The sequence below is a fragment of the Monopterus albus genome, unplaced genomic scaffold (assembly GCF_001952655.1).
Source record: "Monopterus albus unplaced genomic scaffold, M_albus_1.0 scaffold67.1, whole genome shotgun sequence".
NCBI lineage: Eukaryota > Metazoa > Chordata > Actinopteri > Synbranchiformes > Synbranchidae > Monopterus > Monopterus albus.
In genome coordinates, this window is record NW_018127947.1 from 226,315 (window position 1) to 246,342 (window position 20,028).

General features: G+C 40.4%; 3 protein-coding genes across 5 annotated transcripts in view; 1 reads left to right on the forward strand and 2 right to left on the reverse strand.

Annotated features, from left to right (window-relative positions):
- Positions 1-368: 368 nt before the first annotated feature.
- Positions 369-7,854, reverse strand: psmd11b (proteasome 26S subunit, non-ATPase 11b). Of its 2 annotated transcripts, none has more exons than XM_020604824.1 (13): positions 7,717-7,854; positions 6,426-6,527; positions 6,104-6,300; positions 4,637-4,694; positions 4,074-4,268; positions 3,570-3,714; positions 3,420-3,480; positions 2,940-3,002; positions 2,534-2,659; positions 2,141-2,176; positions 1,978-2,029; positions 1,721-1,863; positions 369-1,642 (listed from the first exon to the last, which is right to left on the reverse strand). In XM_020604824.1, the coding sequence occupies exons 1-12, from the start codon at positions 7,805-7,807 to the stop codon at positions 1,721-1,723; spliced, it is 1,269 nt and encodes a 422-aa protein (XP_020460480.1). In that variant the 5' UTR covers positions 7,808-7,854; the 3' UTR covers positions 369-1,642. The 2 variants fall into 2 exon arrangements, with proteins under 2 accessions (XP_020460480.1, XP_020460477.1); XM_020604821.1 differs by having other exon boundaries at positions 369-1,647.
- An 813-nt stretch (positions 7,855-8,667) lies between these two features.
- cdk5r1b (cyclin dependent kinase 5, regulatory subunit 1b (p35)) lies at positions 8,668-14,769 on the forward strand. 2 transcript variants are annotated; one of them, XM_020604833.1, is made up of 3 exons: positions 8,668-9,004; positions 9,988-11,143; positions 11,720-14,769. In XM_020604833.1, the coding sequence occupies exons 2-3, from the start codon at positions 10,239-10,241 to the stop codon at positions 11,739-11,741; spliced, it is 927 nt and encodes a 308-aa protein (XP_020460489.1). In that variant the 5' UTR covers positions 8,668-9,004; positions 9,988-10,238; the 3' UTR covers positions 11,742-14,769. The 2 variants fall into 2 exon arrangements, with proteins under 2 accessions (XP_020460489.1, XP_020460490.1); XM_020604834.1 differs by lacking the exon at positions 11,720-14,769 and having other exon boundaries at positions 9,988-11,147.
- A 1,440-nt stretch (positions 14,770-16,209) lies between these two features.
- Positions 16,210-20,028, reverse strand: part of myo1d (myosin 1D) — a 76,195-nt gene continuing 72,376 nt past the window's right edge. Inside the window, exons 22-23 of the mRNA XM_020604668.1 lie at positions 19,726-19,882; positions 16,210-19,640 (exon numbers count right to left, since the gene is read on the reverse strand). Coding sequence (XP_020460324.1) covers positions 19,726-19,882 — 157 coding nt within the window. The 3' untranslated portion in view covers positions 16,210-19,640. The remainder of the gene's footprint in view (positions 19,641-19,725; positions 19,883-20,028) is intronic.

Consider the following 20,028-nt stretch of genomic DNA (forward strand, 5'->3'; position numbering starts at 1 on the left):
GGAAAATGTGATAAAATTAATGGCTTGGTTCTGTCACTCGTTTCATATGGTACACACAGTTCAATTAAGTGAACATTAAAAAAACAAAGTGAGACAGGATGTAGAGAAAAGGAGGGTAAAATCCTTCAATGTGTGGCACAAATTTGTCCTGGAACAAAAAAAGAGGGGTTTTTCAAAAAGTGTCAGAGAACATCACTTGCTGATGTAATGCAAAAATTAGATGGTTTTGTATCTTTTGTGATGAAACAACTTGGCCAGAAAGAGTTTCATGGTGGGGAAAAATAATCTCTGTACCCAGGTCTGATAACATGGGTGGAGTAAACATCGCACTTAGTTTAAAAATCAAAATAAAAGACAATTCAAAGCTGTCAGTTAAACTGATTTAATGCCCTTTTGACGAGAAATTGACTTTTTCAAATGAGTGACAAATACTGCAGCAACAGACTAGGGTGAATTCTGTATTTCATAGTATTAACATGTGAATTCAAATATTTCAGACCTTCCCTTTAACTTCCTCTAAACTACTATACAGCTTCCTGGATCACATTGCCATTCTTAAATGCATTTCAAAGTCACTTTGCAACATGACCAACTTCAGCTTTCGTTACCTCCACGGTAGAACAAACACCGCTGCTTAGTGGACAATTAATGTTACCTGATCAAAACAGCATCTGCAGTTTGTTTTGTTTTTGCATGAGACAAGACCAAATGCTTAAAATACAAAATATTTATTTTGAAAATGTCTTCATAAGAGAAAAAAAAAGAATCAAAACCATACAAATTGTTTGGTTACTAGCATACCGCACTAGTGCTAGGAACTAACAATGGAGAATTGCTCACTCAGGGATAACTCAGATGCTCAGAGGAAATCTCCACCTCTGCCCTCTGATTTCATATTGCACTCAAACACTGAGGCAAGCAGAAGTGCCAAAAAAGTGGCACTAGTGGTGAAATGGCATCCTGCGTGTTCTCTAAACTTATGTAAGCATGACAGGCAGATATGTGGCAGCCATCTTGATTTCTTTTAAACAAAAAACAATCAAATAAAGTGAGTATAATACATATTTGAAATACAGTGGGGACTTAACTGTTGGCATTGTCATGAAGAAAAAAAAATTATCAGAGCTAGAGGGAGCTCTCTGACCATAACTCAGAAGCCCAAAGAATATCGCAACCTTCCAAAAACTGAACAGTGTGCTTCTGAAAGATACAGAAAAAAAGAAGGTGAAACCCTGGTTTCTGCATACACAGCTGGTAGCAGAGTGTCAGGCTGCAGAGGTCAATGTTACACCTTTGAGGTTGCAGTGGAGTTGGCTTAAGGCTCGGGAAGCCCAACCTTATACCAGGTATAAACATAAGTCTTCTTAAACCATTTTATCTTTTTATGTTGTGGTTGTACAATATTCCCTGATGGCCTGATTTGGCCGCTGAGTGTTATACAGAATCCTGAAGAGATATCAAAATTAAAGAGAGAAAAAATGAACAAGTGATGAAACTGTCCAGTGAAGGAGAAGAGGGGGAGTTTGATGGGGAATTCTGTTTGTTGCAGTTTGTGGGACTTGTTGCTCTCACTTGTCCCCTTCTTAAAATATTACACACGCTGGTCAAACACACAGTTCCTCCATCACACTGCCACGGTAATCTGCTCTGAGGAAGAAAAAGAAAACATTAGCCGAGAACAAAAAGAAAAATCACGATATCTTACAGACTTAATTTATACCTATGTCAGCTTCTTGGCTTTGTTGTAAAGCGAATCCACGACTTTGCTCATGTTCTGAATTGTTTCCAAAGCTGCTTCATATGTTTTGTCCACTGGGGGCTCTTCAAATATGATCAAGACACCTTCACCTTGGTCAAGGATTCCTGGCAGTAGGGTCACAGGATAAATACATATATCACAGAACAGTGACGACACTTGTGCTGCCTGTCAAGTGCAAACTCTGATATATTTTTTTAGGCACAGATAATTCTAATTACCATGAAACTTTTTGTCCAGAATCATCTGTGATAATTTCCTCTCAACATCCCCCTATAAACAAAACAAAAAAAAACAAAAAACAAAAAAGAATCATATCATTTAAAAGATACAATTGAGGTTGTTAATGCTCAGGAAAGAAATGGAACAACTGCAGATACATACCTTCGACAGTTTGATTAGACCTGATACGTGTTCTATCTAAAAACCAAAGGAGGGACAAATCAAACAATGAACCATTAATTCCTTTGTTAAAATGATGAGGCACAAGCTCGGCAGCAGACACTCATGTCAATGAAAAATAAACCCTGTGTACAAAACAGGCACTGGGACAAAATACCTTTTTACAGTGATGATTACTGATATAGGCACTACTGCACCAAAATCATGGACATGTTCTGGCATTAGTTACATTAAAACATATCCTGTCTGAATACAAAGTTATGAGAATGTAGAAATAATGCACAAGGAAATATAAAGTGCTAGTGACTGGTTGTCAATGCAGCAAGGCTTTATTGTGTAATACTCTTTGTCAAGGAAGGTGTAGCAGGTCCTCACCTGTACTCTGGAAAATGGCTCAATGACTCTGATGAGGTTTTGCTCCAGCAGACTGTCATACAGCTTGGCCAGGTGAGTGCTGATAATTGGATCACCCCTCAGTTCTGGTCTGTACTCTGTTAGGGCCTGGAGGATGGAGAACTCTCATTTAAGACACTTGAAATACAGTTAGGCAAGTTGTGTGGAAGCATAGTACAAAACCTCATCTCAAGAAACGCTTGGAAAAACACTAGATATTTTATTGTCAGCTATAATTATCCAAATGAAAAATGAAGGAAACCTATTTCTGCATGTCACCAAACAGATAAAAGCAGCTGTAGAACAAGCGTAAAAAACCAGAAAGATGGAAGCCTTATCTGCGTGAAAAGCCATCAACACAGACTCAATAAGACGAAGGGATTCTTACCTTTTCAAAGTCTGATAACGACCTGTTCTTACTGGCCTGAGCAACACATTTCATTGCATCTGTCTAAACAGATCAAGACAAAACAAAAAGAACATCTAGGTGTTATTCTACAGACAACCATGATGGAAATGTTTACCTGTGCAAGACTGATATCTACTACGTTATTTTTTTCTTTTACAAGGATAAAAACTGAAGTAACCATATAAAAGTGAAACTAGAAACTCTGACAAAACTAGAACACTTTCAATGTGGAGAAGTCGCAGAAAGATTTCATTTACAAGGTTTTATAAACAAAGTAAGGAGCACTATTTCATTTAGTTCAAGTAGTATAGTATTATCATTAAGGAATCATCCTTAGTCATACTTCTTGTGTAACAGGAACTGAAGGGAAAAACAATAACTGATGTTTGCCAACAGTTGAAACAAGTTAGACTGTTTCTGCGGCCAAGCTGATACAAGTAGAAAATCACTGGTGCTTGCCTGTCGGCCAGCATATCGCAGGCCCAGTTTGCCGCTGATCAGGGCTTGAACTTCCTCTGGCCTGAAAGAGAAAAACAACAGAGAATTAAACAGGAACTCATTTGGTCATGTTAAAAAGATATGCATGTCTGAGTTTAAAGCACTACTCACAAATTGAGGACAATTTTGCAAAGAAGCATGTATTTGAGTGCTGTGATGGCTCTGGGGCTGTCAATAGAGTCATAGCCCTCGAAGGCCTCAAAGAAGTAGGAGTAGGCTGTCTTCCAGTCCTTCTCCCCTGCTGCATGGATAATCCCTGCAACCCAGATTACAGCACAACAGTTACCAACGATGACCTAAACACATCATGTCAGTCACCTCAAAACGTGCAATGTCAACAAAAACTGGAGAAACTTGCTGGGCTGAAGATAAATATGGCAGTTGGTATGTGACTGTAGGACTGAAAGACGTGAAACCCAAAACGCTCAGTCAGTGTTAGAAGTGACAGAAGTATTAGCCATGAACTGTGTTTTCCAATTCACATTGTTAGTGAAAAGCCATGAAGGAGTGTGATACTATCATTGGGTTAAATTAGAATCACAAAAAAAACAACAAAAACATCAGTTTATGATGTAACACACTCTAGTAGGTAGGACCACTTCAGCCACATCTGACCTGACTGCATGTCTAGTGCTGCCTGGAGCTTTGGAGGACAGTAAATGGCGTTGGCGGTGGTCCTGGCTGAGGTGAGGGCTGCACGAGCCTTAGGCAGGTTACTGAGAGCATGATACGTCTTACTTTCAAGGAGCTGAACCTCTACCAGAAGAGCCTTGTCATCCATCTTTTTCAGCTCCTGCAGCAACTGGGAGCCTAAGGCAAAGAAAACGAATGAGATTCTGTATAAGAGGTTGCAATAACACTGCAGAGCACTGTAAACAGCTGAGGGTGAGTGCACAATTATATGTGCTATTCTTTCTCCTCTCTAAGTAAAAATGTCTACCTGCTGCTGTAAACATTTGTTTACAAGCTACCTTGGTCAAACTGGCGTGTATGTTTTGACAAGCAGCTTAAGATTCAATACATTTTTTACTTGTTACACTTGGGTGGAATAAGACCGCATGAATTGTTAAAGTTTCTTGGTGGACTAGAGAACGCGTGTGGCCGACAGTGATGCAGGAAGACAGATGCTGACATTTTAAAAAAAAAAAAAAAAAAAAGTCCAGGCTCTAAACACTCACCAAGCGCCAAGGCCTCTTGGTACCTTTGGGTGTCAAAATAGAGTGAGACGAGTCGTGCCTGAAAGAAAAGACAGTGCTGTCAGACAAGCATCATCAGACATAATTTTCCTTACTGGTGTTTGCTGATGTTCTAGACCTATAAAGTCCAGCCCTATGTTCTACAGTTTCCATATATTTTGCTTGTTTTCAATGTGTTTTCATTTATACGTCATTCTCCAAAAGTTTCTTCTAAGAAAACTTTAGAGAAATTGACATAAGTTTAGTTTCAACACATTTATTGTCAGGGTCAATGTACAAAAATGCTAATCTCATAAAAAGAGATTTATTGCACCAGATTTAGCTACTAGCTAGCTTCCATCTGCAGTCCCTGGACACAAACAGGAGAAGAACAAATAAAGAATTATGATGAAAATATGATGAATGGAACAAGATGTTTTGTTTTAATGAGGCTCTACACAGTAAAGAGTTTTCACTGACATTTTGACCCACCCACAAACCTGTCATCGTGTTGTCTACATTTTAAGAAAAATTTGCAGATGGTGCAGAAATACAAGTACATTACTAACAGGAGTTCTACAAAACAGATGGTATGTTAAGGTTGACACATGGGGACTTCTCTCTCAACCTGAGCTCATGGTACACACACACCCACACAGTACCTTTGATGCTGTCACACCCCATGGCCTGGCTGAAGAGCATCACTCTTCTTAGCTTTCACTCATTCATTCATACAGATTCGTTCCACTGTTTTCTTCCACACTTTAGACAGAGTACAAAAACAACATCTTGTTGCTCCTGTTTTGTAATTCATTTATTCCTGGCTGCGAGTGTGAACAAGCTGGCAGTCATTTGGTCGCAAAGCTCATTTTGGCACCCATACTGGTGTGATGTCCTCATAGCTGGCACTGTGTTGCTTTTAACTCAAAGAAATGGTGTCGCATTTCTAGTGACAACCAACCGCTCCACTATAATCTGTCTGAAACCACAGCGTCTACAACTCCAAGACTCAGAATATGCAGAATTTGATCTCTCCCACAGCTGTTATTTATGTTTGGGGATATCACTTTTGTTTTCACAATCATGGAGCTCATGAAGTGCTGAGCAGGGTTTGGTAAGACGAACACATCAGCTGTTGGTGACAGGCTGTATTTAATGCAAACGGAAAAATTTCGGTGTGTTTATAAAACCTAAAATAGCTCCCTTAATATTTCTACCTCATTGGCAATCAAGGTGTTAAACGTAGGGAAATTAAAGTATAACTGCACAACTTGGTCTACACAAGTTGTTATAACTTTTGCTTATACAAGGTCATCAACCTCCTCTTCTAAGGATCTCACAGGGCCTTACTCAAGGCTCAATATTCCAGGGTTATTCAGTTGTCCCCTCCTCTTATACAGTACATTTTGTGGGCTTGAGCACATTACAGCATCTTGATAGCACCCACAGTGCTATTTTAACCGCCCTTACCTCCAGCGCCTGCCGCAGGAAGGTCCTCTTCTCAGCCTTGGCCCACTCAATGCATTCAAGACATAGCTCTACTTCCTGCCCCGTGGCTGCCTCCATGTCAAGAAAGAGGTCCAGCAGAGAGCGGACCAGCCGGGCTGCCTTAGCCTTGCTGATAGAAATCAGGAAAGGTCTCACAAATTTCAGCAGACCCCCAAGTTCTGGAGACAGAAAAACAAAATACATTTTTTCAAAAAATGTAAACGTACTCATAATGAGATGGTATTACAGCATCTTGAGACTTGGATGAATAATAACAGACACAGAATGAACACCAAAGTATTACCTGCAGCCTGTCCTGTCTTGGCCAGAAGTGTCCCCAGCTCCAGGATGCTCTGTTCTTTAACCCTGACAGCTTCTTCGTCATTCTCTTGAACATCTCTCCTCACTGTTACAAAAAGGAGGCAACATAGCATTAGAAACTATTCATTTAAATTCCAGCATGATGTGAAAGTTTAAATAGTTAGAGAACCATAGTTAGCCCTCCTTTGTTATTTTATGTGTCATTTCTGGAGTTTTAAATTTTGGAAACTATGATTTATGGTTTTTGATGTCACAATCTGTTATTTCCAATTTATTTACATAATATACCCATAAACCAAGCTGACAGCAACTGTTATTTCCATTTGTAAATATCAGTATAAAAATCATCATAAAAGTGGTTTAAAATACCCATCACAATTACCCAAAGCCTAAAGTTGCATCTTCGAGTTGCTTTTTTGACCAGCTCATAGTGCAGCCCAAACTTAAAAATCTTTAATTTACAAGAAAGGCCAAAAGAGAAAGGCAGTTGATAATCACATTTGTGAAGCCAGAACTGAATGTCTGGCTTTTATGCTTGATAAATGTCATTATAACAATTTGTGAATTTGTTTTTCTGTCAGATTGTTTAATCAGTGAATAATTGCAGCACCACACCGATACACACAAACACACAGCCTAAACATCAGTATTTGAGATAAACAGCGGATAGCTAGAGGGCCGATGTGACAAGGCAATTTGAGAACAGTGAAGTACTGTAAGATCTGTTTACTGTAAACAGTCGTGCATTCTCAATTTGATCATGTTTTCGCAACCATAAAACCACAACAAAAACTTGGCCAATTACTTAAAGTTATCCCCAGTGATACACAATTGGTAGTACTTCTTTTCACTACGAGAGGGCTTATTTTTTCCCGTGTTGATAAGACGTTAGCTTCTTTTGTCGACAAGCTAATGACGCTAGCAATCCTGCTAGCATTACAGCCTGTAGGAGAGGCTAATGCTAATTAGCTTAGAAATTGTAGTCACTGGTAACAACACAAAACCCAGCTAAACAATCAATAATATGACACTGCTGACTACATACACAACACATTTCACGCCCAGGCCTAAAGTTGGCAAAGTGGCTAAGGCACTAACAAGCTAAAATCTACTATCAGTCACTATCGTTCAACAGTGAGTCAGCACGGCACACCACCGGCTCTTGCAACTGAACGCCACTAGCTAACACGCTAACCCCGCCGCCTAAAACTTGCTGAGAAATAACAAATTACAGAGAAACAGAGTACATCTCAGAATAATCCCTGAACACCTACCTATTGAATGGAGAATGTCAATAGAGGCGTTGCGGTCGGTGCTAATGAGAGACTGAGCTCTCTGAAATTCAACCACTGCTGCAGCCGCCATCTTCCTTATTCAAATACTGCTTGAATGAAAAATACGTGCGTGGACTACGTTCCTCAGCGTACATGACGTCAGCGTAAAACTTGCATGTTGGGAATTAACGGATTTTGGGAAAAGTAGTTTTATTGAAATAGGTCGTAAACATTTATCAGGAGCTCATTTTCCTACAGATTTAATTTACATGAGCTATTGAAATACAATTTCTGCCATTCTGTTGTCATTCAGTCTTCTGTCATTATGAGCAGTAAGACAATCTAGGGTTATTCTGGCTGAAAATATTCAGTGCTGTAGCTATCACTGAGAAATAAAATAGAAATTTAGACTTAATTAGTTAATATCCTACACCTACAACTATGGTGATAAATAGACCTTTATGGTAGACCCTTTAGGTAGCTCACACCACTCATTCTTGACCCAAGCCAATACTGTGTGCTAATTCAGTTGGTTTCGTGAGAAGGAGACAACAACCTTTACTCTGTTTTCTTAGTTTTTTACAGAATTTTATCTGGGGAATCTCCACCATATTTGTAATAGACGACTGGCTGATATCAAACACTGAATAAAACAGCAGTAGGCCTATCTGCCCAAATAGCCTAGCAAAATTATGATCCGAAGTGTAGGCTACAAACCTCCAGTTAGGGACTTCTGGGATATTATAGGATGACTGATATTACTGTAAAACACTAAAGGCCTGTGGAAATTAAAATAAAAGTCCTATACTTAATACAAACTTACATCATATATTAGGTTGACTTGAGACTAACGTTGTAACGAAGAAAAACATTCTAGGAGTTCAGTGGGTTCATGTTGCATGATCGCATGCTGTGTGTATCTATAGGCGGAGTAGTTTTCCAGCAGCACCGCGCACAGAGCGCAGAGAGGCGCCCCACCATCGTCTTTGCGTCAGCCGTCCTCACACAACACAGCACCAGCCCTCGCAGCATCCGCATCTCACGGCCGGGAGGACCAGGAGCACATCTTCATCATTCCACAACTGCGGACCACCGTCTACACACCGCCGACACCAGGCGTATTCATCCATCGTTTGCCTCTTGCCTCGGCTCGGATTATACTTTGTCGTATTTCTAATTCTCCGAGATGCTTTTATGTTTTGTTCGCGTTTTATAAGGAAAACACGGATTCAGGACGGGAAGCATCATCTCTACGGCGCAATTCATTTCTCATACAGCCTGAGATCTGGTAAGTTTGTTTAAATTTTGGGACATATTCTTGCTGAAAGTGTAGTAGCCTACTTATAGTTTGCACACATTCGTTGATTTATTAGGCTATTTGATGATGCGCAGCTATATTTAATCGGGAAATCATGACAATAAATTGAAATAAACGGAGACGTGAAGCTGCAGATAAACATAGTCACTGTAATATTGTGATATATTTATGGATAGGGAGAAAGGATGAGGATATTTTTTATTTTTCAGCCACCGCCTAATATGGCCAGCCTTTCTATTTCGACGCAGACGCTCCGTTTCAGCACCATGGAGAGCAGCCGATGTACACAACTCCTTATCACAGGAAGAAGCCCAAGAAAACAGCTCAATGTAGTCTAGTTAAGTCATATATTAAAAGCTCATGTTATGGAATTTCTTCCACAACTGACCAATCAACCCTCAGATTAATAACAAAACGATGAACGATCGAGCAGCTTGGATCCAGGATAAGTGAGCAAAGTCGATCATACGCATAAATACTGCAGTGGAAGGAAATAGGCTAAGATTATGTCATTATTTATCTGCTTTGACTGGAAGTAAATCATATGACTGGGGCTTTGTTGTTTAATGTGCTGCGTCCTCACTGCATCAAAGGCGACCTTTACCTGTTATTATGGTGTTTACGTTCCTGTCTTCCATTTTAGTGGTGGCCTGTGGTTCAGTATGACTTGTCGGTCATTGCCCATAAAATATGGATCTCTCCTCATAAAATGTTTATAAATCTACCACATATTTTCAATCAAATGTGGTATAGAAGTCTATATAACTGACACAAATACACCAATAACATTACAGAACTGATAACTCGGATATTATCTGATGTAAGAGGAATTATTCTAGATCTAATGTCAGATTAAAGGATTGTTTTGCTATTTGAAAACATCTATGGATAAAGTAAAGGCAGCTCATTTACTAGTTATTTTTCGGATTGTTGATCTTTTCTGTTTCCACCAGTGGCCATCTGGAGGTGCAGACAGGGAGCTGAAAAACAACAGAGACTGTTTTGGTTGGGGTGGTCATTATCCCAGCAGAGAGCAGTTATTAGGACAATCTCCTCCAAGGCTTTAGATGCCCAGTGGCTGCCTGTAGCCCAGGACCCCCAGCTCCCAGAAGCACTGAGGTTTTGAGACCCTCAGGAAGTCCCCTGGCAGACATCATTCGAACCCAGTGCGGCTAAAGCCCCTGGACACCCCTCCACACTCACAATGGGAACCGTGCTGTCTTTGTCACCTAGCTACAGAAAGGCGGCTCTCTTTGAGGATGGACCGGCCACTGTGGGCCACTACACAGCTGTTCAGAACAGCAAGAATGCCAAAGACAAGAACCTGAAGCGCCACTCGCTCATCAATGTGCTCCCATGGAAGCGGATTGTAGCAGTGTCAGCCAAGAAGAAAGGCTCCAAGAAGGTGCAGCCTAATGGCACCTACCAGAACAATGTCACCCACTTGAACAATGAAAACCTGAAGAAGTCGCAGTCATGCGCCAACCTGTCCACCTTCAACCAGGATCAGAGCACTCCAGCGGTCACCAAGAACTCAAACAACACAGCATCGTCTGTCAAGAAGGCCCCACTGATCAGCTCCAATGTGGCCCCTGGGACTCCAAAAAGAGTTATTGTTCAGGCCTCCACCAGTGAGTTGCTGCGCTGCCTCGGGGAGTTTCTTTGCCGGCGTTGTTACCGGCTGAAACACCTGTCGCCTACCGACCCAGTGCTGTGGCTGCGCAGTGTGGACCGCTCCCTGCTGCTCCAAGGATGGCAGGACCAGGGATTCATCACCCCCGCCAACGTGGTCTTTGTCTACATGCTGTGCCGTGACGTGGTCTCCTCTGAGGTGGCCACGGAGCATGAGTTGCAAGCCGTGCTGCTCACCTGCCTCTACTTGTCTTACTCCTACATGGGCAATGAGATCTCCTACCCTCTCAAGCCCTTCTTGGTGGAAAGCTCCAAGGAGACCTTCTGGGACCGCTGCCTGTCTATCATCAACCTGATGAGTGCAAAGATGCTGCAGATCAACTCCGACCCGCACTACTTCACTCAGGTGTTTGCTGACCTGAAGAACGAGAGCCAGAAGGAGGAGGAGAGGAGCCGCCTGCTCATTGGCCTGGACCGGTGAGGGGATGCTGGGGTGGGGTGGGGGAGCAAAGGGGTCAGGGGAGGTACTCCAGTCTGGCATTTTGACACATTTGAAAGATTATTTGTGATGTTATTTATTTATTGTTGTTCAAACTGCAGTGAGACTAGGAGAGCTAGGAAGTGTTAGACATTTCAAATAACTTTGTATCCTGTAAGACCAATAACAGAATCTTCTTCTTTATTATGTTGATTTCAAATGTTTGTGCTTGAAGTATGAAATTTTACCACAATTGGCCATAGCTTTTAAAAGCACTCTTGTAATTATCAAGGTCAAATTCTGTTGTCAAACAAACAAAAGATGGATTTTCTGTAAACTTGAAAGACTTTTTTGACAATAATATATAAACAAAAAATGCCAGACTTGGGTAAACCCTTTGCTAACATACAGACATATATCAATAAGAAATACTGTATACTATAAAAAATCAAACAAAAAACATTAGTAAAGAAAGCATACATCTACAGCAATGAATGTGGACAGGACTGAGGCTGCAGCAGCCTACCAGTGACCTTCTGACTGTCTGACGATGTGATGTGCACTGCCTACTGCAGGAGGGTGAGGGCCATCGCCTGACTGGCTTTCTTCATGCATCATGGATGAACAGACATCCCAGGCTGCAAACCCTGGCTCTCAGAATGCCAACACCCACATCCCCTCCATTCATACGGATACGAATGGACACTTTTTCTGCAATGCATATCTGACTATCTATGGGAAGAACAGCAGGGGGGCCACCAGTGCTGGATCCATATTTTTGTGGCTTTCTGTTTGTGGCTCTGCATCAGAACAACAGTTGACTGGATGGACAATGAGAAAACATGTGGGACTTTTGATTAATTAAAACATGACAGCCAGAGGATGTATGGCCAGTGATAAGTGGTCATATTGTGTTTGTTCAGAAAAACTGACTTTATATTCATCTAGACAAAGATAAAACAAGTTAATGGATGTTTGACTCCCCAAAGGCTTAAACCTATGGGGGTTTATTCATTGCTTTTCTGAAACAGGCTTTCTTGTTTTTATTTATTTATTTATTTTTTACTTAGAAATGTAATGTTTTGCACGTGTGCCATGAATTTATCAGAGTTCCCGGGAGGGCAGGAGCAATTTTCCTTCATTTTCTTTTTTACTTGATTTGTAAACTAACTGCATCTGCATTAGGGAATGCTGTGAACAAAGTGACATTAGTTTATTTAGCTGTGCTTGCTAAAATAGGCTATTTGTTTACCAGGGAAATTCTTTTTGTACTTTTGTCAGTAGGTTGTGTTGCAACCACTATGGAATGATGTTTGATTTTGTGCTTATGATTCAGCATAGAAAATGTTAAAACCGTGCCATATCTTCAATGAAAATTCCACAGATCTGAGAACATGGAATACTCTACTGTCTGTCCAGTTGTTGAATGATGGGGTGGATTTTCATCTGCTAAGAACTGCTCACTCACACCTAATATATTCCTATTTACATATGTATTATTTAGGCACATTTAATGTAAATGAAAATCATGATGAGAAACGCTGAGAAGGGAAGGAATGAAGAGGGCAGGTTTCTGGTGTAGCCGGTGTGATTACTTTTGGTGGGAATGATGATTGATCTGGTTTATGCAAATTAAAGTTGCAGGGATTTATCACTATCTAATTAAAGGCCCCTCAACCAAAACCAATGTTAAATCTGACCATCACCAAAGTGACATCATCAAGGACACCCTGACAGAACAAACCATCCTTTTACTTTTTGTTCAGTATGAGGAGCTAACCCGGCCTGCTGTCTCGCATATCACAAAGAGAAAGTACACACGTTTTTCAAGGGAAATAAATGAACTGTGGTACTTGTTCATCATCACTGCAGAAAGCCCAGCTTACCTTGGAGATAATCCATCAGCATCTGTTCTGTGCAAATCAAATGTGAGGTGACAAACAGGCTGGAGGAGATGAGGTGACCTTGACAGGAATAATTACATTTTCAAACAGAGAAACCACAAGACTAAAATAACATGCTGCAGTGTGCAATGGGAATACCATGGCAACCAAACCAGAAAACATGCATAACAACCAAGATATGTGGCTTTTCATTTTCATAAGAGAATTGCTGAAGCGATACTCAACAGCTCTTCGCTGCCTCCAGTGACTGCAATCACTGGATAAGCTACAGTATTTCCACGCAGAAATGTAAGAGAAGTTTATTTACGGGTTTTAAAATCTCATTTCAATACAAAGTGTGTGCACTCTTTTCTTTGCAGCAGTGTTCTGAAAATCTGTGCACTGGTAATGCCAACAAGAGGCTTCTGCCATGTTTAAAAGTTGTTCCCAGAGAACTGAAGGTCTCTCCGCTGCTTTGTTAGTGTGAATGAGAGAAAATGAGCAGCTCAGATTGTCACAGCCTGTAGCCTTCTCAGCCGTGGGACTGGGGCTGTCATATGGAGTTAGATCAGTGAGACCGTTAATTTGGAGTGTTTGTTCCAGCACAACAGGGGGACATGCCCTTTGAACGGGCTTCTGCTCTGGCAGAAAACAACGGGGCACTAGGGTAAAAAGCCTCAAACGAGGACCCTGAATCATTTTCTCCCTGTCCACCTGTCCTGACTCACTTGAAATGTGCCATTATTTCCCACTTTGCATTATTGAGTAGTTGTTTGAAAAATACTTTTAAAAGCTTCTAAAATATGAAAAAAGACTCAAGTGATAGTTAATGATTTCTGTCCAATTCTTTTCTGTATCTTGTTGCGTACTTTGTAGATTAAAAAAAAAGAAACAGTGGTTAAGAACTTCATAAAGAGAGGCTTTTGGTGGCTGCATGTGTGTGTGTGTGTGTGTGTGCGTGCGTGTGTGTGTGAGAAAGACAGTGTTTTAATTGTACAGAAGAATGTTTATGTGTTTTCTTATTGGACCAGGAGCACACACCAACGCCACTGGTATTAGAACTAGAGAAGTTAGTTTTTCTTTGGTGGGGTGGTGGGATTGATGCTGTTCAATAAAAATGTTCTTTTTTGAAAAAAGACAAAAAAAGTTGTTGCTGTAATTCAACCTTTTTCAGTTATTTTCTGCTTATTTTAACTTATTTTTGTACTGTGATGGAAAATAAAATGCACTGATTGTTCAAGGCCATCACTTGTCTTTTTACAACTCCAGCTGTGGACTGATGTGCACACACTTATCTGCCCTGGCAATCAGCATCTCTTTTTTAAAAAAAAACATAACTTTACACAGGACGTTTCAGTGAGAAACATCCGCAGTTACAGATGTGTTGGCCATGGACAGTCACTGGAGTTTGACAGTTAACAGGGTTAATAGCCTTACTCACCTCTCTATGGTTGTAATGAGGGAATGAGACTTTCCAGATTTTTTCCCTGGACTGGGAATAAAACTTGGAACCCTCTGGTCACAGCAGTTGTAATTGGCTAGTAATTGATTGGTTAGTGGTTTGAGTGTCAAAATGTCCTTGAAAAATAATGCTGAACCCCAGATAGACTGCTCCTATTGCGAGTGTCTGTTTGGAAGAACTGTAGGTCACTTCAGACAAAAATAATTCTCCTAATAATTATGTTATTCAATTCAAATATGGAGTTTACAGTGGCCCATTAGTTAAACATGCTAAATAAAACTGCAATTCAAAAAAATCTTTGCTGTATGTTGTATTCACCTTTCTTGTCTGTCACTATCAAACAAATGCTGAAATGGCCAAAAAAAAAAAAAAAAAAACATGCCAGACAACAAGGGATTGTTATTTCACTTTCTTTCACTCTTCAAAAAGGGAGACAAACAGACGACAGTGGCTCTGTGTACGATGGCTCAGTGGTGAGATGAACTCAAGTCATATTCCAAAAGTGTTAATTTGAATTATATTTTACACCAGTTGTTATTTAACACGATTACTTATGTGTTTTCAGTCCATGCTTAATGATCATTTTTCAGTAGATTTGTGTAATGTTTCAACTAACACTTGGTGGCTGCCCATTTCTTACATATCCACTATGGACCATTGTTTCTGCTACTTTTCTTTAAACTACCTCTTTCTGCTCACTCAACAGTGCTCATGCATTCCCAATCAGTCTACAAATGATTCTATTTGCTGGGACACTAGTCCTGTGCAGACAGCGTGTTTGTTTGTTTGTAGTTAATTGTAACTAACATCAGTCTGTAATTATGTGTAGCTTCCCAGTCTCCAGCACCTGCAGGGTACATGGAGCCCTAGTTGGGAGTCAGTGCCTAGATATACTGAGCCCCCACAAAAAAATTGGTTTGGGTCATTTCACTTCTTGCGTGTCACTCTCTGTCCATTAACAACCATTTAGTATTTAAGCAGGAGGTCAGTCAGTCTTACTTAGTCACTGCCCTTGAGGAAAAAAAGGGCTCAGCAGATAATCATCTCTCACTCAGTGGATCATAAACCCTTGCTGGTGGAAGCTGGTGATGCTTGACACAGTGGCAGAGGGGAGCAGCGCTGTCATGCCAACTGCAGGGGTTTCATTTGTTTCAGCATCAGCTGATGAAACAGTTGTTAGTGGGTGGGTTAACACAGAGCTCCCCCTAATTATTACCACATCACAATGTAGAGACTGACTGGCTTCGAGCAACATCCGAGTCCGCATAACATCAGTTTTTGTTCAATATCTAGACGAGCAGTGTCCTGCACAATGATGTGGATAACATCTTAACATACCCTCTCTTTCTCTCTCTCATTCTGTTTTCATTCATTGTGGGGACTTTACATTGACTTGCAATCATTTCCTGTAGACTTAGCCTAACTTTAACTTGTGGGGACCAGCGCGAGCATGTTAACAGGTTTCAGTCCCCATAACATAAGTAATACAACGGCACACACACACACACAGTATTATCACCACCAGTTAAAAAGCTTAAAGAACAAGAATCAGATACTGAAGCAAATAAATTTATTAATAAAATGATTACTGAAATAGTTGTCATTATGGAACATCAAGGGATGCATCATCTGTATATATACAAAAAATATTTGCACAAAATTACATCAGTTGCCTTTATAGTTAGCTTGGATATAATTATTACGGTATTATAATGAAACATTACACAAATATGCAAAATAGAAAATTATTATATAATTAGGCACATACTGAATGAAAGGTGCATACATAAGGATTTTGAATAAATAATAAAAAACAGAAAATGGAATCAGTTACCCTTTGGCTAACATGGGGAGGCTTGAGAACAGCCTCATGTCAAATATGTCTGAAACAAAACTAGAAGAATGTACTTGGTAAGCTCTCATTATAGAGAACAGTAAGAGGATGAGCACAATGGCACAAGTCTTCTTGGCTTAATATTCATATGTGATGTTCCTTTATGCCCATTTATAAAGGAGTAATTAGGTAAAGCCTGTGATTTTTACATTTGCAGTAAAGCTGATAATGAATGTACTGTAAATCATCAGTGACTGGGTTTAAAAAGAAATCAGAGCACTGTGAAGTACAACAAAACTGTCAACAAAACACAAAACCGACAATGACTTGATCCTACTAACAAGAACAGTGTGCATCTACAGCCTGATCTGTGTTCACACTATAGACTGGGAGACATGGGCGCTGTAGTTTATTTTGACTCAATCCCAACTACACTGCCTTTTTGCTCTAAATACTTAGTCACAACCAAATGTATATCAGTACGCTGCTGAAAATAGTCCCTGAGAAATGCACTATTTCCTCCTGTAATGTACGCTAAAACATACAGTGCCCAGCTGTTTTAGGAAACTACTTTGACTAACACAGGTCCAGAAAGTCAGAAACTACACAGACACATTGTAGACTTTGATGTTTTCAGGAGATCTGTTAACACTAACAAAGATATGACAGTGTCTTTATCCTTTCTTACGTGTTAGATCCTATTTCTGGTTAATATACTCAGCTTTGTCTTGTTTCATCTTTGTTTTTTGTTGCTGTATGACATTCCTATTGTGCGACATGTCTTGTTGCTGGTGTATTTCCCTTTTTTTCCAGGCCTCCTGAGCACAGGATGGCTGAAAGAAAAACAAACAAAAACTGGAAAACCTTCATTGCCCTGCAGGATGGTACAGTCAGCGCTGCTGGGCAAGGAACCCAGTGATTATGACTTAGGAGAGCAATGAGAAAAGCACTGGAGTGAGAAGTGACATGCAGTCCATCCTAAAGCTGAGCAGTGAACAGGCTTGTGGGAGATGACAGTGCTGGAGGATACAGGGCGTTGCAGTGTTATACTCACACATACATCACAGGCAGTCACTGATCTTAAGCTCTGTTGAAAACTGTCTATTTATGTCACTTCCTTAATCCACACTATGAATACACCAGTTTCCCCAAACAAGTCTTTTTGCCTTATCAAGTAACAACACAAGGTCATCCACCAGGAAGCAGTGAAGAAGAACAGAGGAACTTGCAAACTAATTAAGATAAACAGCTTGCTCAGACAACACTTGAGCACAATTAGAGGGCTGTGTGGTTCAAATGACTGCTAACAAGTTTTCCTTCCTGCTAAAGACAAGTTGACAAGAGTGTCTCAGCCTGTTCATCCAAGCCAGATGCCCAGGGAGCCCTGATTTACAACTGTCGTGCCTCAGCGTTCAGTTCTTCACTTAGAGACAATACAGACAAGTCTCTGCAGGTAGAGAGATGATGCAGTGTTGGTTCTTGGATCATCATGACCTGTCACATGTATGATAACCATGATAAAAACGCTGGTTTGTCCAGTTGTCACGACACTATAGATGTTCAAGTTTAGATTTTAGCAGTAATAACTTCTTGCTCATGTCAGCCAAAAAGCTGAGGTTCAAGAAATAAAGAAAATCTCACTATGAGGTTCATTTAAGAGCTGTTCTGAAACTTTCGGAAAGAGGAAACTGGAACAGGTTTCTGTGTCACCTTCAGCTCTGATATGCACCTTGGCTCTGCTGAACATTTACAGGCAGCGCGGACCTCTGAGGGAACAGAGTCAAAATAGAGGAAGTTTTCATAGCTTGTTAGCTGTGTGACACTACCACCTTACATAAACTAATAATAAATGCACATTATAAAGCCAGCTATCTCCATCTCATGGTCTTCTGTGCTGCCACAAATTTTTTCAATACTTAGTTCAAGAGCATATTGTAAATGTGTTAACACAAACTTTCAACGCAGCCAACAGCCTGTGAGAAGTGTTGATGATGTGATTATCAGTGTGAACTGGCTTCCCACACAGAGAAAAATGAAGGGAATTTAGCACAATCTGATGAATCAAGTGTCCAAACAGTCCTCTGTTCACACACACAGGTAAAGCATGACAGACTGCACACCCCGGTCTCCACTCCATCGCTGTGGCCACTGGCTAGGCTCTCGCTATCTGAGCCAAGAATAGAAGAGCTAATCAACACACACACAGACACACAGTGTGCACACTCTTCCTCTCTGATGAAGGGAATATTTGTCAAGTGAAAGTCTGTTCCCAGGGACTAAGGACTACTACAAGTCATTAGGTGATTCACTTAAGATAGCTAATGTGTTCAGAGACTGGAGTTCACATGGGACCATGCAGTACTGGGTAGCTATGCTAGAACATTAAATCTTACTTATTAAGAGAATATGAACAGAAAATAACTGTTGTAAAAACTAATGCCTTGGTTATTGTCTCCATATCTGCTTTCTACAGTATTCTTATAACATCCTTTTGGACACTAAATGCAGTATAGTCCTGTGCATACATAATCTCATGCTGCTTACATACAGTATAATCTAACTTTGAATATATAAGCAGTATTAGAGTATTATAAAAGTACAGACATTGCAGTAGGAAAGTATAAGATGCAGAATTTAAATTAAAGGATTTAGTATGAAGCAGGCTGTGATGTTCTGGATATGCTCAACACATCCTACTCAACATCCTGTGAATAATTGGTGCATCAGACACTAAGTGAATCACTGAGTCATGTTTTCTTACTCACTGCTCCCACATGTGATTGTAAACACTGAATGAACTAAAAGTGGGTGCTGCACTTCCTTTCAGTTTCCACCTCAGTAGGTAGGTCTTAACATCATTATTCCATTTTAAAGCAGAGAATCAGAACCAAACATAAATACCTTCTCCCTTCATTTTTAGGGGTTTCACTTGTGACCTGCTCCTCCCAGGGAGCTGACAGGATTTAAATATCACTATTATGCAACATCATTGGTTCTGCGAAAACAGTTGCTGCATAATCTCCTCTCACCTTAACCCACAATCCACATTAAACTAAATATTAGACAAGCAAATCATTTCAAATTTGGATAAAACAAAAATTACATCACTTTGGTGGATTATCATTTAGTGCACATTTCTCGGTTTGTTTAGCCATTAACGTTTTGCACGTAGACATACAGTACACTTTCTGTTCATAGTAACATTACACACAAATGTACAAAATAGGTCAAATTTGGCATGGCTTTGCAGTTGAAGGATTCGGTTACCCCAGTCCTCCTAGAGATCTGCTATCTACACCATCACATTATCAGCAGCTCTGCAAGAAACACAAGAAGTGACTCAGAAGAAAGTCATCATCATCCGAGCCTGGCAGGAAATCAGGTACTTTTTGATTGGCTCACTTAATTTCCAGGAACAGCCAGGATGTAACCAGACCGGCTCTTGGTGAAGTCTGGCTGTGACTGGTTGATTTTGGGCTCAACAATGACCGTGCGCTTCCTCCCATGCATGCTGAACTGGATGGGACTTGCGATATTCACCTGCAACTTCCTCTTCTCACTGCAGAGAGGAAATAAAAGACAGTGACAGAAGCAGAAAGAGAGAAGTCAGTTATTGCTGGTTGCACATTTGGTTTGCTCAGTGGCACCACATTATATTGTTATAGTTTAATGCACAGAAATAACTATCAGTGGAAAGGTATGAAA

What these genes read in the sequence shown, in the direction of transcription:
- psmd11b (XM_020604824.1), bottom strand. Translation starts at nt 7,807, where the DNA reads ATGGCGGCTGCAGCAGTGGTTGAATTTCAGAGAGCTCAGTCTCTCATT. An exon ending in TGCAAAATTGTCCTCAATTT is followed by an intron (nt 3,481 to 3,569) that starts GTGAGTAGTGCT and finishes TTTCTCTTTCAG; the next exon opens with GCCAGAGGAAGTTCAAGCCC. An exon ending in CGTTATCAGACTTTGAAAAG is followed by an intron (nt 2,660 to 2,939) that starts GTAAGAATCCCT and finishes TCCATCCTCCAG; the next exon opens with GCCCTAACAGAGTACAGACC.
- cdk5r1b (XM_020604833.1), top strand. Translation starts at nt 10,239, where the DNA reads ATGGGAACCGTGCTGTCTTTGTCACCTAGCTACAGAAAGGCGGCTCTC. An exon ending in CTGCTCATTGGCCTGGACCG is followed by an intron (nt 11,144 to 11,719) that starts GTGAGGGGATGC and finishes TGCCTACTGCAG; the next exon opens with GAGGGTGAGGGCCATCGCCT.